Genomic DNA, 19,342 nt, shown 5'->3' on the forward strand with positions numbered 1-19,342 from the left:
ATAAGGAAACACAAGCTTTAAATGATACATTAAACAAGATGGACTTAATTGATATTTATAGGACACTCCATCCAAAAACAACAGCATACACGTTTTTCTCAAGTGCTCATGGAACATTCTCCAGGATAGATCATATCTTGGGTCACAAATCAAGCCTTGGTAAATTTATGAAAATTGAAATTGTATCAAATATCTTTTCTGACCACAACGCCATGAGACTAGATATCAATTACAGGAAAAGATCTGTAAAAAATACAAACACATGGAGGCTAAACAATACACTACTTAATAATGAAGTGATCACTGAAGAAATCAAAGAGGAAATTTAAAAATATCTACAAACAAATGACAATGGAGACACAATGACCCAAAACCTATGGGATGCAGCAAAAGCAGTTCTAAGGGGGAAGTTTATAGCAATACAAGCCCACCTTAAGAAGCAGGAAACATCTCGAATAAACAACCTAACCTTGCACCTCAAGCAATTAGAGAAAGAAGAACAAAAAAACCCCAAAGCTAGCACAAGGAAAGAAATCATAAAAATCAGATCAGAAATAAATGAAAAAGAAATGAAGGAAACAATAGCAAAGATCAATAAAACTAAAAGCTGGTTCTTTGAGAAGATAAACAAAATAGATAAACCACTAGCCAGACTCATCAAGGAAAAAAGGGAGAAGACTCAAATCAATAGAATTTGAAATGAAAAAGGAGAGGTAACAACGGACACTGCAGAAATAAAAAAGATCATGAGAGATTACTACAAGCAACTCTATGCCAATAAAATGGACAATCTGAAGAAATGGACAAATTCTTAGAAATGCACAACCTGCCAAGACTGAATCAGGATGAAATAGAAAATATGAACAGACCAATCACAAGCACTGAAATTGAAACTGTGATTAAAAATCTTCCAACAAAGAAAAGCCCAGGACCAGATGGCTTCACAGGCGAATTCTATCAAACATTTAGAGAAGAGCTAACACCTATCCTTCTCAAACTCTTCCAAAATATAGCAGAGGGAGGAACACTCCCAAATTCCTTCTACGAGGCCACCATCACCTTGATACCAAAACCAGACAAGGATGTCACAAAAAAGGAAACTACAGGCCAATATCACTGATGAACATAGATGCAAAAATCCTCAACAAAATACTAGCAAACAGAATCCAACAGCACATTAAACGGATCATACACCATGATCAAGTGGGGTTTATTCCAGGAATGCAAGGATTCTTAAATATACGCAAATCTATCAATGTGATAAACCATATTAACAAATTGAACGAGAAAAACCATTTGATCATTCTCAATAGATGCAGAGAAGCTTTTGACAAAATTCAACACCCATTTATGATAAAAACCCTGCAGAAAGTAGGCATAGAGGGAACTTTCCTCAACATAATAAAGGCCATATATGACAAGCCCACAGCAAACATCATCCTCAATGGTGAAAAACTGAAAGCATTTCCACTAAGATCAGGAACAAGACAAGGTTGCCCACTCTCACCACTCTTATTCAACATAGTTTTGGAAGTTTTAGCCACAGCAATCAGAGAAGAAAAGGAAATAGAAGGAATCCAAATCGGAAAAGAAGAAGTAAAGCTGTCACTGTTTGCAGATGACATGATCCTATACATACAGGATCCTAAAGATGCTACCAGAAAACTACTAGAGCTAATCAATGAATTTGGCAAAGTGGCAGGATACAAATTAATACACAGAAATCTCTGGCATTCCTATATACTAATGATGAAAAATGTGAAAGTGAAATCAAGAAAACACTCCCATTTACCATTGCAACAAAAAGAATAAAATATCTAGGAATAAACCTACCTAAGGAGACAAAAGATCTGTATGCAGAAAATTATAAGACACTGATGAAAGAAATTAAAGATGATACAAATAGATGGAGAGATATACCATGTTCTTGGATTGGAAGAATCAACATTGTGAAAATGACTCTACTACCCAAAGCAATCTATAGATTCAATGCAATCCCTATCAAACTACCACTGGCATTTTTCACAGAACTAGAACAAAAAATTTCGCAATTTGTATGGAGACACAAAAGACCCCGAATAGCCAAAGCAATCTTGAGAACAAAAAAAGGAGCTGGAGGAATCAGGCTCCCTGACTTCAGACTATACTACAAAGCTACAGTAATCAAGACAGTATGGTACTGGCACAAAAACAGAAATATAGATCAATCGAACAGGATAGAAAGCCCAGAGATAAACCCACGCACATATGGACACCTTATCTTTGATAAAGGTGGCAGGAATGTACAGTGGAGAAAGGACAGCCTCTTCAATAAGTAGTGCTGGGAAAACTGGACAGGTACATGTAAAAGTATGAGATTAGATCACTCCCTAACACCAAACACACCATACACACATACAAAAAAATAAGCTCAAAATGGATTAAAGACCTAAATGTAAGGCCAGAAACTATCAAACTCTTAGAGGAAAACATAGGCAGAACACTCTATGACATAAATCACAGCAAGATCCTTTCTGACCCACCTGCTAGAGTAATGGAAATAAAAACAAAAATAAACAAATGGGACCTAATGAAACTTCAAAGCTTTTGCACAGCAAAGGAAACCATAAACAAGACCAAAAGACAACCCTCAGAATGGGAGAAAATATTTGCAAATGAAGCAACCGACAAAGGATTAATCTCCAAAATTTACAAACAGCTCATGCAGCTCAATAACAAAAAAACAGACAACCCAATCCAAAGATGGGCAGAAGACCTAAATAGACATTTCTCCAAAGAAGATATACAGACTGCCAACAAACACATGAAAGAATGCTCAACATCATTAATCATTAGAGAAATGCAAATCAAAACTACAATGAGATATCATCTCACACCAGTCAGAATGGCCATCATCAAAAAATCTAGAAACAATAAATGCTGGAGAGGATGTGGAGGAAAGGGAACACTCTTGCACTGCTGGTGGGAATGTGAATTGGTTCAGCCACTATGGAGAACAGTATGGAGGTTCCTTAAAAAACTACAAATAGAACTACCATATGACCCAGCAATCCCACTACTGGGCATATATCCTGAGAAAACCAAAATTCAAAAAGAGTCATGTACCAAAATGTTCATTGCAGCTCTATTTACAATAGCCCGGAGATGGAAACAACCTAAGTGCCCATCATCGGATGAATGGATAAAGAAGATGTGGCACATATATACAATGGAATATTACTCAGCCATAAAAAGAAATGAAATTGAGCTATTTGTAATGAGGTGGATAGACCTAGAGTCTGTCATACAGAGTGAAGCAAGTCAGAAAGAAAAAGACAAATACCGTCTGCTAACACATATATATGGAATTTAAGAAAAAAAAAATGTCATGAAGAACCTAGGGGTAAGGCAGGAATAAAGACGCAGACCTACTAGAGAACGGACTTGAGGTTATGGGGAGGGGGAAGAGTGAGCTGTGACAGGGCGAGAGAGAGTCATGGACATATACACACTAACAAACGTAGTAAGGTAGATAGCTAGTGGGAAGCAGCCGCATGGCACAGGGATATTGGCTGGGTGCTTTCTGACAGCCTGGAGGGGTGGGATAGGGAGGGTGGGAGGGAGGGAGACGCAAGAGGGAAGACATATGGGAACATATGTATATGTATAACTGATTCACTTTGTTATAAAGCAGAAACTAACACACCATTGTAAAGCAATTATACCCCAATAAAGATGTTAAAAAAAAATTAAAGCAAAAGATACATACCAAAAATAATAATAAATTAGAGACTAAAGGCAGTATTCAGCTTTCCTTTATTTTCCTGAGTAGCTTAGCTGTAGGCCTTCAAGGTGCAAAACCCACTCAGCAAAACAGTCTGCATAGACTCTCCTTAAAGGCAGCTTAACTGACCAGGACTATAGCCTTTGGACATTTTATAATCTGTGCTAAAAGCATTTATTATGGTTCCTCCCAAAATGTATGCAGTTCCTCCCTGGGAGGAGTTAAGGTCGGCACAATTTTATCTCATCCGTCTGATAGTATCCCCAGTGAAGTTCAAGTGCTCAGGCTAGCTGCATGTCTGGCCCTCCCCCTTAACATTTCTGTACAATGTTACAAGGTACGGCAGTTGATCCATGTTCTTTTCCTGTACTCACACAGATCTTGACATTTTGTGTTTGTCCGTGTTTTGTTAAAACCCCATTTGACGTAATGTCACTTGAATCGTGAATAAGAAGATGGCATAGAGCATTCACTGGTCCTTTCAGGATGAGCTCAGCCGTTCTCCTTTCAAACACCCACACAGACCCTGGTCATACTGTTATTTCATGGGGAAGCATTCATCCCGATTGGCTTCCCTGAAAGCCCTGCTTGTGGAAATGTTCTTGGGTGCCGAGGACACCCACTGTTGTTTGTACCATCACCTGCCTTGCTTCTAGCACACTGTTAGTGGTGCCCTAAAATCAATAGAACTGTCAGATGAAGCAGGAGCATGTTGGAAGTACAGCAAGGTATGCTGTTTCCAGGTCTGCCCCTGCAAGCAGCCCGAGCCAGAGAAAGTTAAATGAAAGCCGTGCTGTGTTGGAAAGCAATGTTGACAGAGTTGATAATCACCTGGTCTGGAACCCCAGGCAATAAAGCCAGGAGGGAGGATATTGTAAAATGGTTTTAAGGTTTTCAGTGTCTTGTCTCCGCATTGCTCTCAGCTCACCTATGTCTGTGTCAAAAAGTTCTTTATTGCAGGTCTGATTTGAGCCCAAAAGATCGTGAGACTGAGTGGTTATGTTTTAGAGCGTGGTTTCAGCCGGATCTCTAATACGAGTAATTAAAAACAACTCAACAGTTGTGGTTATTTTAAGAATGTTTGCACCATGTACCAGAGCCGGAAGAACTATAATAACTGCTGTCAAACTTTAACACATTCCACCGAAGAGGAATAATAGAGCTAGACACCGTTTCCAGACACCCAGCACAGCAAGCACTCCTCCGGGCTCTCATCCCTCACCCTCCACCACCTCACCTTCACCAGGTGCCCGCTTCAGCCAGGGGGAACTGAGCGCGTGTTATTCCCTCTTCTCAGAGAGCTCTTAGCTGTTCCTGTTGTCAGGTTATCTCCCAGACCTGCCTCCTGTAAGCTCTACAGCACTGTTCACTATTGGCTGTAGGCCTTGGCGCATTTGTTTGTGGGATTCTTTGATTAATATCTGTCACCTACAGTAATCAGTAAGCTCCTTGAAAGTAGGAACACTGTCATTTTTGGTCATCATGATATCCCTGGTCCTTACTAGATATTTAATACATAGTTGAATCAACAGATGAATGTATGAATCTATAGCAAATCCATAAGTTAGAATTTGATATTTAAAACAAGAGATCAGGTTTTAGACTAGAATGATTCAAAATTAACTTTGATTCATGCTTCAAAGAGATGACCTCTTCTGACCAACCCCTATCAAACTATCTGATGAACTTCAACTCACTCTCAAGACTCAGCGTAAATGTCACCTGCTTCAGTGTGGGCTTCGCAGATTCCCCCCCCCCCCCCCCCCCCCCCGCCAATTTTAGATGTCCTTTTCCATTATCTGATAACAACTTGAATTAATGTATCCACAAGATAAGAAAAGTATATGCTTACGTGTTTGTTTCTAGCACTAGCCCATGAGGTCCCTGAAGCCAGGATCCATCTCCTGTTTGTATTTTTTAAGATCTTCATGCAGTGTCCAACAGAGAAAAAATTCAAAAAGCATTACAGGATAAATGCCTCTCTGTACCAATTATCAAGGCTGTACTAGGCATTAAATTCTTCTTGTTCTTCTTTAGCGTGCAAATATTATCTTCCAGTTCTTTCTCATTGAATGTTACTCCCACAAACCTATCCTTCCTAAGATGGTTATTGAAAAAACTGTGGGAAGCGGTACATGATTTTGTTCCTTTACTTTTCACTAATGTATATTTTCCCTTGATTTTAAGAAAGAATAGATCATCTCTCTTTTGATGACTTCTGTTTCTGATCCCTGAACTAGGTGCTGGGAAGTTTCACTCCCTTGACTGGTCTGGAGGTTATAACTCTAGCCCCAGCGTTCTCTCTCTCTCTCTCTCTCTCTCTTTCTCTCTCTCTCTCTCTCTCTCTCTCTCTCTCTGGGGACACAGGAAATGAGGTCACTTCATCTCTTTGAGTTACAAATGCTTCATTTGTAAAGGATGGTATGGGGCTAGGTGCTTCTAAGGCACCGCCAGGTCTAGTTCTGCAGCTTCTGAGTCAAGTGTTCCCATAGTATCATGTTGCTTCACTGGATTGGGTGTTTCACATCTTGTTAAATGACTGTCAAGTGAAACCCTTCCCCATGAATGTTTAATGAACTTAGGGGAGTGCCAGAAACAGCCAATTCATTTGTTAAACACTGCAGAGAATTTCAAGTAGTTAACCTGGGCTCCAAGATAAGATAAAGATAAATTTGCCTGATATGGTAAGCAAAGTAGGAAATTTTCCCTCCTAAGGATTATAGTGTACCAGGGTTACCTGTCTCCTTCCACACAGTAGAAATAAATGCCTGAAGTGGGCACTGGTGATAGAACTCCTGTGCTAGGCTGTCAGAATCTCCTAGTGGACACATCTTGCATCTAGACCTTGGACTCCAGACTTTCTCACCACTCCTGACATTTGGGAAAGAACACTTTCTGTTGTGGGGGACTACCCCAGGCATTACTGGGTATTTGTCAGCACCCTCTACTCATAGACACCTGTACACTTCCCTCCCAAGTTGTAACACCCAAAGTGTTTCGAGACTTTGCCAAATGTTCTGTGGGGCAACACTGTCCCCTGTTGAGAACCACTGAGTTACAGAGATGTGGGTTTGGTTCTTAGCTATTCACTAGCTAGCTGCCTCACAGAACTTTCTCAAGCTTTGTTTGAGTCCTAGATTCCTCTTCTGCACATCGTGGGTGTAAACTAAGTAGCTGTTGTTAGGACTAAATAAGGCTATGTATTTATATTATTTAGCATGATTCTATGTCTGTACCCAGTACATGTTATTTGCTGTTATCATTATTTTATCATTTTTTGCTGTTATCATTAACATTTGTATTTCCTCATGGCTCTTGTCTGAAGAAAAAAACTATAGACCTACAAAAGAAAAATGCTTTTCCAAATTTTCTTTAAAACATTTGCATTTGAATATGCACGCAGATATTTCTTAGCCACATGACAAATTACTGCTTTCCCTAAGACTACTTCCTACTCGACCAACTGCTCAGATGTCCTGTATGCTTCTCATACATCTTAAGCATAGCATTGTAGGAAAGCAAATGTTCTTAAACATTTCAATTTCTTTTTAAGGGATTATTGATATGTATTCTCTATTACTATTTTCTCCCATAACATATGGCATGAAAAATTGCTGTTAAATTGTTATTTGCTTCTTATAATAAAACTATGAGCAAGGGTATCAACGTATAATTCACCACAGTGGAAATCTGACTAGAAATATATGAACAGAGATTATATTACCCTCTCAAACAGTGAAATTTAATTAAAGGATACAATTTTCTCCTATTAAATTAGCAGAAGAAATGCTGACAAAGGTATAACAAAGCTGGTAGGGACTATATTGCTTTCTTGCACTGAAATTGATATGTGCCTTTGGGAAAGCAACTTGTTCATTTTACACTAGTCTTGTAAAGCGATCTGCTCAGGAGTCTCTTGGGCCCAGTCGCCAGTGTGTAGAATGCTATGGCTGGCATGCAGAAGTCTCCTCGATGCACCTTGCGCTCTTTCTTCAGGGTCCTTAAATGCCTTCCTCTCCCATCTATTCTCTGCCTGAACTCCCAGCTTTTGTGTAGCCTTTCAGACTGTTGATCCCTTGAAATGTGCTATCCTAATGAAACAGGAGGGAAGGGGGCAGGGCACAACCTTTAAAAGAATGACATATAGCCATAGGACATGACGAAAACTGGTTAGAATGAACTCGGTCCAGGACGGCAGAAGACTGGACTTCCAGTAGACCTTGAGCCTCATTATATGCTCATTGGAATATATTAGCATGCTAAATGACACACCCACAGGTGCCATGACAGTTCAGAGGCTAAGCATAAAAGGCCTCAAAGTGGGCCTGGAAACCCCCACCCTTTCCCCCAAATAGTTGGAATAATCCTCCCACTCATTAGCCTATGAAATTACTCAGCCCATAAAAACTAGCCACACCATATTTCGGGGCCTCTCACTTTTTGAGATGGCCTACATGCTGTCTGTGGAATGTGTTTCTCCCAAGGCTGTTCTTGCCTTTCGAGATGACCGCATTCTGTCTATGGAACGCGTATCTCTCTAAATCAATCCACTTCTTACCTATCACTTTGTCTCTCACTGAATTCTTTCTGTGATGAGACATAAAGAACCTGAGCTTCATTAAGTCCTGGAACCAGGTGGGTGATCTCAGTTAAAAGACTGTGGGTTCAAGTGCCAATCTGGGTTTAGGCTGGGTTCGAGTCCCAGCACGTGGGTTCAACTCTCAGTCTGATTTGCACAGTTTCACGAGCTGACCACACCACAGCTCAGAGGTAAAATGTCATATGTATCCTCTCTTTATCCAAAAGTAGAGTGAATATAAAAAGACACTTTCCTATCTTGGGCTCTGGGGGAATCATCCAGTTGAAACTCTGCTGCCCTGTGCCAACATACAAAACGCTGGGGAGGGCTGGGCTGAAGAGGAGGGAAGAGGGAGAGAAAAAGAAAAGAAAACTATAGGACCCAAAGGTCTTTCAAGTGTGGCAGCCCTACAGTGGATGATTTCTTTCTTGTTGTCTGAATCCTAATAATTCCAGTTAAATGAGGGGTGGGGGAAACACATGAGTGAAGAGTTTAATTTTAATAATTAAACAATAGAAAACATGAGTGTCTACTGGGAGGGGAAGGAGAAGTAAATTGTGAGGTGACCACTCTGTGGGCCATTATGCTGTCTCCCAAATGAATGTGTGGAGATCGTAAAGCATAGAGAAAATGCTACTGACCATATGTTCGGTGAGAAAGAATACAAAACTGTGTGTGTGTTCTGTCTGCAGCCCTATACAATGCATAGGGACCGGCAGACTCTCTTCTTGAGTAGACAGGCTCCTCTAAGGCCTCTTTTCGATTAGGCCTCAACTTTGGCCTTTAAAAACTGCAGATCTTCTGCCTAAATATTTCATCCACTCACCCTCACACTGAAAGACCTGAGCAAACTCTAACATAGTTCTAACAGCTCACAATGCTATATCCCTAGCCCACCCCCCCCCTTAAAATGCTTGCCAAAACCCACCAAAAACGAACAAGCCAACAAAGGCCCCTCAAGGCCTCCAAAAGAATTTGCCATTCATTTTAGCCAACGCCTGAGGTAGTCCCCAGACCTCTCTTTCTCAGAGCATTTACTAAAAAGGGTTTAGGATTGTTAACCTTCCTCTGTCCCTTTGAGATGTGTTATGTATCTCCTACAACTGGGGAAAGTCCTTTTCATGGACCTGAAAGACAAATTTATTTGAAATGTAATCATTAGGAAGGGTAGGGACTCAGTCTCCCAGTCTCTGTAGAAGGACAGTGAGATAGGAAGGAAGGGGGCAAGGCGCAGCCTTTAAAAGAATGACACAACCATTAAGAACAGGACACAACGTAAACTAGTTAGAACCAGCTAGGTCCAAGACGGTGGAAGATTCGACTTCCACTAGACCTTGAGCCTCATTATATGCTCACTGTAATGCATTAGCATCTAAATGACACACCTAGAGGCACCATGATACTTCCGGAGGCCAACCATAAAAGGCCAAAAGTGGGCAGTGGCCCAGTTTCTGGAAACATCTGCCCCTTCCCAAAATTGTTGGAATAATCCTCCCACTCATTAGCCCATAAAAACAAACCACCCCATATTTGGGGGCCACCTTTTGCCTTCTGAGATGGCCCACACTTTGTCTACTTTACTGTGGCTAGCTCTTGAATTCTTTCCTACACAGAGCCATGGACCGTCACCTGGCGGCCCGTCCCAGGGACTCACCCGAGACCTGGGGCATGACCATCCTCTTGCACCCCATTTTTCCTGCAACAACAGGGTCCTAAGTTCAATAATGGCCAGACAAAGCTGGCCTAATCGCATTTCTATGACCAACTCTTTGTAATTTTTCACCTCCCTGACTCTGTCAGGCCCCCACTGTTTCCCCTCCCTACTCCCTCATTCTCCTTTTAAAACTCCCAGTCACCTCTGTAAGAATGGAAGTTGGGTTCAGTTCAAACTGGATTCTCTTCCGTAATGCAACAGTATATTACTGATCAAAAGTCTGTCCTTACTACTTTAACTAGACTCTGGCTTTATCTTTGACAGGTTCTGTTGCAAAGAAGCCCTCCATCACTGCGTTTGTTTTTACAGTGATGGGATAGTACTCATTAGAAATCATTAGCAAAAGCATTCACCCTGTTTCTGAAAAGAACAATCCCTACACACAACCATGATTACAAGTTTAACAAAACTTTGCTGGGAAGCAATTCTGATTTATGAATTCCGCATTAAACATCTAAGTACATCTGTCATGCATAGCATAATGGCGACTTTTGGGGTAATGATTTCCTAAAATCACAAATGATGTTTAAATTCCCAGTGATTCAAGCATTTGGAGGGGTGTCAATGTGTCCTGGGTGATTGCGTATTATACTCAAATACTAGGTTTATATCATGGCCTTTGTGCTTTCGTTTTGTGTCTCAGAATCTGGAAGTGCAATCTGGTGGGGGACAAAGAATTGCTACCCTAATAGGAATCTTCCAGTATGCCTTATATGGCATTTGTGAAATGGAGCAGGACCCTGTGGGGCCCTGCCGGATACAAATCCTTTCTGTGTCCTCATTTCTGGTTTGTAGGAAATAGGCTTCATTCAACCTCCTTGACCCTCTCTTAGTTCCAAAGAGCAGATTCAAACGGTGACTAATCAGGGAAGGGAGGGAATGCAGAAACAAGGAGGAACAGTCAAGAAACAATAGCGCTGCATGGGGCAGGGGCCTGGTTCCTTCTCATGAAATATTCATAACGATATCTTTGAGTTCTTCTGCAGGAACTAAGGTCCCTACTTAGGTAGAGGATGGCAACTTCAGGCTGAACACCAGATTCCTGGACTACCACCCTGTTACCTCACCGCAAACCAATCAGAAGAAAGCCTGCACACAGTGGAAGATTATGAAGACACTGATTCCCTGCCCCACCCCCCGGGCCAATGATTCGATTGTCTCTTAAAAACTTTCACGGAGCAAAATCTTGGGAGTTATACTTGTCTCTGGAGTATTGGTCCTGCAAGCAGCAGGACCTGTTTGGGAACACTTGCTTGTCTTTAATTTAGTGTTTTGCAATATATCTCAGAAATGTTTAAAACCACTTTAGAAAGAATGTAGGATTCAAAGAGCTTGCATTTATTTAACTTCAAGTTCTGGTATCTGTTTAAGGCCTGGTCTTAGGAAGTCCCAACTCTGGGACCACAACTCTTCCCTCCCATGTTTCTGACCTTTGATTTCTCTCACACCCCTTAACTCAGAGTTGCCTCAACATAGCATGTATTCTTAGGATTCCATGGGTTTATTCTTTCTCTTTGTTCTAGTCTTGTGTTCTCTGCTCTTTGACTCTCTGATGAACCTTAAATATTCTTCAAAATCCTGTTCAAGCCTGGATTTGTGGCTGCCTCCACTTCTGCCCCCACCACCTCCCTTTGGTCTCTTCTCCAATCTCTGCTGTAATATCAACCATCTCATCCTACAAGCCTCCTCTGGGTGTCTGTATTTTTTACTCTATCAGTTTCCTACAGTAGGGAACATTGTACCCCTAGTGCCCAGCTCCATTGCTGATAAGTAAGGATTCAGTAAGAGATTATGGAACAAACAACTGAAGCTCTTTTTGCTTCCAGAGATTAATTATATTACAGATTGTAATCAAGAGCTGAGAGTTAATTTTTCTTTCTTTTATCCAGTACTTGTGTGCGCACACGAAAATGCAACATGATTTAAGGAAAAATCTACAGAGTACTGAAAAAAATATGCAAGTCTGATCACAGGCTCCCCAGCCCCTCTGGACGGGAAGCACTGAGATGGACTGTGGGAAGAGATGTATAGACGTGTAACTTACATTTTGCAGCTGGACATGATTCTTCACCAAGTTCTCTGACTTTGCCATTGTGCTGGATGCTTTGAGACTGTAGTTTTTACCGTTATGTGGCTCTTTGAGTTGCTCTTGAATTTGCTTAGCTTGTTTCCTGCAGGTTTAAATAAATCCATGTGTAAATAGTTACATACATTTATTCTATTCATATTTTTTGAGGTTCATTCATTCCCAACATCTATATTTGTCATTTGCTAAAGCTAGATAAACTCACTTAACAAAGAGAATCCTCCCTTCATCTTCAACCCCACCAAGAAATACTGGCATTATCTGTTATCGTCCAGGATTCACACCCAGTGGCACTCCAAAGGCAGACAGAAATGTAATTCCTTGTCCAGTCCCTATTGGATGCAAGAGGTCCCTATCCCTGAGTGCTAAACTGAAAAGAATTAGGAATGCTCTGAAGAAGTGACAAGCGGAAAACTTTGAAGCTTGGACCTAGCAACCACATATAACATACTTGCAAAGTTACGTTTATATCTGTCCAATTCATATAAGTGTGGCTTGACTGTATAGCTTTCACATATACCATAACGGGTCTATTTTCTTTTTTACAGTTTAGAAACAGTTCATTTACTTTTACCATCAGCCCTGAATGTAGATTTTTATTAGAACTTTTGTAAATAATAAAAATTGTTAACTCTTAAAGAGCACCTACTGTGTGCCAAGCATCATTTTAAGTGTTTTACATGTCTCAACTTACTTATTCTTCACGATAACTCGTGTGTGATGAGGCATTAATCCTATACTCATTTAACAGATGAGAAAACCGAGGCACAGAGAAGTTAAATAATTTGCCCAAAGTCACACAGCTAGTAAGTGGTAGAGCTGGATTTGAACCCAGCGAGTCTGGCTGTGTACTTTGCACTTCGAGCCACCGCTCACGACTGTCAAACCACTTGCTATAGTTATGCAGCTTCTTGATGGGAAGGCTGAGATCATTCTCAGGTTTGGGACTCCAAGTAAAATATTTCTGCAGATGTGGAGTGACTGTTGTTCTGACCATTCAGTGGCTATATCAGAAGGATGTGACAAATTACTGGCTTATTAGCTGCTCTCTCCCAAGAGCTCTACAGCAATTATCTAACAGCAGAAGACTCAGAACCTAGAAAATGAACAAACAAACAGGGAAACAAACTTTGCAGAATCATCCCCCCTAGACTTTTTGGCCTCTTCTCCAAGGTCCGTGCCTAGGACAGAGCCTTTGGTGGACACTGTGCACCATCTCTTGCAGTGAGCCTTTCCAGGTAGAGACAGCACTCTATACACCACGGGCTCGAGTATCGCAGTGACTGAGATTTGAATTCTGGCTCTGCCACCCACCAGCTTTGCTTTGATTCCCCAAATCAAAATGATTGATTTCCAAAACTTCTCTGAGCCTCAGTTTCCTCACCTGCCAATGGAGTTTGGAAAAGCTCTCTTCCATAAATATTGTGGAAACTAAATGTGAGAACACGTGCTTAGTTGTATGGGCAGATGCTGCAGAGGAATTAGAACGCTGGCTCCAAGATAAAAGAAGAGATCTTGTTAATTGCCTCTCTCACAAGCAAGTCACAGTATTTGCTACAGGATTTGGAGGCCTGGAGCACCATTACATCCTTTGAATTTACAGTGCTGGTGTGATGTAGCTCTGTTTAAATATTTATTGTATCTTTTCAATCATTTGGGGGGCTTCTACCTCTGTTGCTTTAATGCACTTGTAATTATCTATCTACTTCCTAACAGCTAATCTGTAGCCTATTGTTAGAAACAAATCTATCATATCAGCATTTTAAGAAGCACATGTTAGCCACAAAATCCTATCAGGGATTCACTGATGAAGCAAACTGGAGATGAGGAAGTTCTACTGAGTGAATCATCATGAAGTAGTAAAAGGGGGCTTGGCACAGAGTCAGGACCCAATTAATTTCCTAAGAATTAAATAGTAAAAATACTAACGATCTTTTCAGTAATTCCATAATTCGGCGTCTGGGAAATGTAAAATTCTAAAGGAATTGTCCTCATAAAAATTTCTGACTGCATTTCCTGAATCCTTTTTATAATTTGCTTTCCTTTACCCTCTTCTTGCTCCCGTACTGACTCACTAATATTCCAGAATCAATGGGGTTTCTTTTCTGAAACTGCCTCCTTCCCCAACATCCCTCTGATCTCCCAAGCACACACAGTTTTGCTCTTTCCTTCTCCCCTCAGCAAATGGGAACAAAGGAAGTGAGAAGCGTCTGCCTGCAATACCATTAGCTCTCTCATGAGAGCAGTTGCTCTGGGGAAGACAAGATACGGGCATTTCACCCTGGAACCTACTAGCCTAACAATGTCGGTGTGATTCTATAGTTCAGTGAGTTTCAAGTTGCTCTGGCTCAATTCATCAGAAAGAAATGAGGTGTAAAGTGGTGGAATATCAGGCATCACCAGTCCATCGGGAGACATTTTTTGTAATGTTACAGGTTGCCTTCCTGGGGAAGCAGACACTGAGATGGAGATAGCGTGCAGGATTTTTATTAGGGAGGGCTCTTTGGATCAACGTGTGTGGAAATGAAGGGAAGGAAGCAGGACTGGGCAGAGGGAGAAGTTGGAATGTGATACAGTCTCAGTGAAGACCTCCACAAATCCCATGGGGAGCTCGGAAACTGGCATGGCCTTGCACCCCAAGTTGGGGCAAAGGTCTAGGCCTTCAAAGCTTCACATTGACCTGTCCCTGGATGCTGGCTATCTCGGGTCAGGTAACTCTTACAGCTGTGTACTAGCAGCTGGGGGACTTAGACCTCCACAGCTGAAGAGAATCATAGCATCATATCAGAACATCCACTGCCTGTCCTTAAGAGCCTTACTTGGTGATCTAAAATCTCTTACTTCAGAGGGTGATAACCTATAGTCAGGGCAAGTTATGAGCACATCTGCTTTCTACTGGTAGCACCGGTTCTCCTTTTTGCTCCTGTGCTTTCCCGGTTGTGATAATTATTTGTCCCTGGAACAAATCATTCTGCTCCTGGAACATCTCTTCTCCTATTCTGATTCCATTGTTAGAGTTGAATCAAGTCTTGCATTTCCAAAGTCTACTAAGGACTCCCAGCCTTACACTTCTTAGCCCATATAAGTTAAAAGTAAAAAGAAAACCTAGAAGAATTTATAGTTGCTATGTGAGCCGTATCAGTCAGATATGAAAGGCTCAATTAATAGTTCGATTAACTACTTATAGGAATATATGGGCTTATTGGGAGTGAGGAGAAAAGAATTTCTTTCAGTGTGCCCTTCAATCCCCTTGTTGGGGTTCAATTAACTCAGTCAGAAAATCCCCTAAATTCAAGAAGGTGCTGCTCACTTCTACCTCTTCATGTAACCTACGTTCAAACTTTCATCAGCTAACAATGTGCTGTAATATTCCATCGGGTGAGGTCATGCCATACCACGGGTGACAAGAGAATGGAGAAAGGACCAGAGTGGCAGCATTCGAAGGATTATGGGAAGGAAAACATACATAAGCAAGAGAATACAAGCCTTTGGGTAAGTCCTGACTCTCTCTGGGCAGTGTACATTCTAGTACATTGGATCTATCTGTACTATTTTCACGGTAATTCTGCAAATCTAAACCTATTCTGAAATAGTGTATTAAAAAATAATAGTCACTAATTCTGGATTCATACCCGAGTTTCCATTATTTTTTAAAATCATTAATCGCTGTTCTTTTTAAAGATCAACATATACGACATGAAGACAGGTATCACAGACTGTATTTGGAAATTGGTCCATTTTTAGAAGAGCAAATGGGTAGAAGAATACAGGTCCAATGAAAAGCAATTACATGTTGGCTTGGATTTCCGACAAGCTGTAGGAACAGAATCTGTGCCAACTTCTCAAGGCCTGCATACGTTCCAAGAAACCAAGGAATTGAATATTTTTATCTGCATTTCTTATTTTAAGTGTAGATTATGTCATTTACATAAATAAAATACCTCTACCAAAGTTATGTGGAGTAAATATATATGTATACACACATACATACTTATATACATATTTATGTATATTTTTAATTCTACCTTATTAGCCCCAAAAAAGCAGTGCTTTTGGCAGAAGGTTTGGTTTCTTGGCAAGGTAAGTGTAGGGCATATTCTAGACGTGCATACTAACTGGTGAAGCAAAGTAGACTTTACAGTATTCATACTTCATATTTGGCTAAAACCTTGATGGGTAGCAGGTAAAAACACTATAAAAGGAAATTGTTTGGGTTTTTTTTCCATGAAAGGCTAGATGCTAGTTGATAAAGTTTATGTCTATAGCAGTGATCTCTCTTTTCAGAAGACTTAACCCCTTAGTGACAGGCAAATGTTGAGCCTTTAATTCCGGCAGGCAATCGAAAGTGCAAAGAACACAGAGTGTTCATGATTACAGAGAGGAATGATCGCTACGTGCATCAGAGATAAAACACACACAAATACATGCATGCACACACTGTACACATTCACCAGAGGCTACAAAAGATTGAGAGTTACTTATGGAAGTCTGATGGACACAATTTGCACAAAATCCCTCTGCCTGGAGCTCAGACTGAGTACTGAGCTCAGCACTTTAAAGAAAGACAAAGTACTTCCTCTGAGAAGTAACCTTTTAACACTGAGAGAAATGGTCTTACTTGCTTTTGAAGTAGAATGCTGCACAGAACATGCCCACGATGACAATTCCAAAGATGATACATGAAATTGACAGCACCTGCCTCTGATAAACTTCTTCACTCTCTGTGAATTTGAAAAAGAGAATTAAAGCGGATGTTAGCACGGCACAGCAGAGACAATCTCCATCCTCGTACTTCTGAACTGGTAGGAGCCTTTCAAAGCAAAGTTTTTTTGTTCCTGTCATGAATAGGAAAACACGAGGACGTTATTATGATTCAGTTTCTTTGCAATGGTCTATAGCACAGCCGCTTTTATTTATTTTTTTGTATGTGCATGGCTAAATCAGAACTCATACACAGATATCACAATTATGAATCTTATTATCAAAAGACATTTCATGACTTGAGAACATACTGGGAACATACATTTTAAAAATTATGGTGGGGCCCCAAATAATCTGCTATCAGAACTTTCCTGTGCCGGTGATGACTTCCAATTTATGTGATACTGATGCCACTGCATTTTCTGATTTGGTCCCTGGCCGTCCGTCTCCCATTCATCCACCCATTACTATGATTGACATCATTAATGAAAGAGAACTTCAATATACATGTGAATATTTACTCATTCCTCAGTACCAGTGATCTGGCACAGTAACCTCAACCCCTACTACCAAAGTCATATCTTAGAGCATCTTATATTGCAAAAAGTGACAAGAATTCAAACACAAGCATTTCACTTTTCAGACATTGACATTTACCCTTCTAGCTCGTTTTCTGAAATATATCTACTGAAACCGTTCTTCCATCTCACCAAGACCTTTTTATCCATAGATCTCAGAACTTTCTTTCTGTTAATTATCCTCCCGTTGTCTTCATCTCTCTCTTTATACAGCACAGAGACTATAGTCTTTCCCCTTCTTTTCTTCCTTCCTTCCTATGTCTCTCTTTCCCTTCCTTCCTTCCTCCCTCCCTCCCTTCCTTTCTTTCTCCCTCCCTCTCTCCCCCTCCCTTTTTCCTTCCCTTCCCTTCTTTTCATTCTTCCTCCCTCCGTCCCTCCTTCCCTCTCTCTCTCCTTTCCTTCTTTCCTGAGATCATGCACTATATCCTCTCTTCAGATACGACAGTACATTTTAAAGTTTTTTCCTGCAGCAGTGTATTGGGAAACAATGTATTAGAAGAACTATCCTCTCTTCTCTCCCCTCTTAGGTTTTATTTACATTTTCAATGTCTTTATTCAGCCTGGAGTATCAAAACCAGAAAGTAAACCTAAGAGAAATACCACATTATCCACATTTCTGATTAAATGAAGAGGGGCAACCGTGTGGCCCTGGCAAGCCTTGGTTGACATTTTAAATTTTGAAAGGTTCAAATTAAAGAGATAAAAAAACCTGTCACTGAGACCTTGTTTGGGCATCTTGCCATCTTAAAGAATGTCATCCTTTCCATCCGCATTTGTAAGCTCATTAAATCTTCCAAATGAATTTGGAAACAAGTAAGTAGATGTACCAATTTATAAAGAATTCCATTTCATTTAATTGCTGTGAGTTGATGACTCTAATGGAATAAGCATGATTTACATATAATAATCTACTCCACCCTGCTTCTGCCAATAAAAAGAACTACGAAAATGGTGGATAACAATATCTATTAAAACAAAAGAAATAAGACTCTATCCACTAAACAATGATCTCCGCATAACATCTACTGGGTGTTTTTTTTGTTTGTTTGTTTGTTTTTTGTGGTACGCGGGCCTCTCAGTGTTGTGGCCTCTCCCGTTGCGGAGCACAGGCTCCGGACGCGCAGGCTCAGCGGCCATGGCTCACGGGCCCAGCCGCTCCGTGGCATGTGGGATCTTCCCGGACCGGGGCACGAACCTGCGTCCCCTGCATCGGCAGGCGGACTCTCAGCCACTGTGCCACCAGGGAAGCCCTTTGTTAGTTTTTAAAGCTAGTCAAATATAGCCTGGGGAAATGTATAAAATCATTTCTGAGTTCAAAATCAAGAGTGAAATTAAAACTCCAAATACTGCGAGTGGATTTATAGACCCAGGTGTAGTTACCATGATGGTGCTCTCAATGCCTTTGATTCAGAGTGCTACACAAGAACCAGCACAATGAGGAGCAGGAAGCAAGGGGTTGGGGGTCTGGCAATTTTGGATCTGACTTTAATTTTAGCCACCTTTAATATGAGTAACCAAAGGTATACTACTTTACCTTTATAAATTTCAATTTTCTGCCTAAATAAAGGCAATGATATGAAATGCTGACTGTAATAAATGTTATAACAAGGAGGTATATAATCCTACAAAATAATGTAATATGAAAAATTGACCTATTCACAGAGACCAGAGATTTTAAGTATAAAATAGGATCCAACTAGGCAAGAAGAATGGGGATGGGCAAAGTGGTCCAGGAGGAGAAGACAGCTTGTGCAAAGGTCCTGTGGTAGGTGATAAAATGGCATGTTCAGGAATCTGGAAGTTATTTACCCTACCCCAGGGCCTTTGCACAAGTTATTTTCTATACTCTCCCAACTTAGTGGAGCAACACGGAAACAACAGGAACATGGTATACAATGAACATGTCTTTACAATAGCAGGA

The 19,342-nt window shown here is 40.8% G+C and overlaps 1 protein-coding gene across 10 annotated transcripts in view; it reads right to left on the reverse strand.

The window, feature by feature from the left end:
• Window positions 1-19,342, reverse strand: part of NRG3 (neuregulin 3) — a 1,064,106-nt gene that overhangs the window by 32,715 nt on the left and 1,012,049 nt on the right. For all 10 annotated transcript variants that reach the window (XM_060285922.1, XM_060285923.1, XM_060285921.1 and 7 more), the window contains exons 5-6: window positions 16,761-16,863; window positions 12,101-12,227 (exon numbers count right to left, since the gene is read on the reverse strand). In XM_060285922.1, the coding sequence (XP_060141905.1) occupies window positions 12,101-12,227; window positions 16,761-16,863 (230 nt within the window). The remainder of the gene's footprint in view (window positions 1-12,100; window positions 12,228-16,760; window positions 16,864-19,342) is intronic.

The sequence above is a fragment of the Globicephala melas genome, chromosome 16 (assembly GCF_963455315.2).
Source record: "Globicephala melas chromosome 16, mGloMel1.2, whole genome shotgun sequence".
In the NCBI taxonomy this organism is placed as follows: domain Eukaryota; kingdom Metazoa; phylum Chordata; class Mammalia; order Artiodactyla; family Delphinidae; genus Globicephala; species Globicephala melas.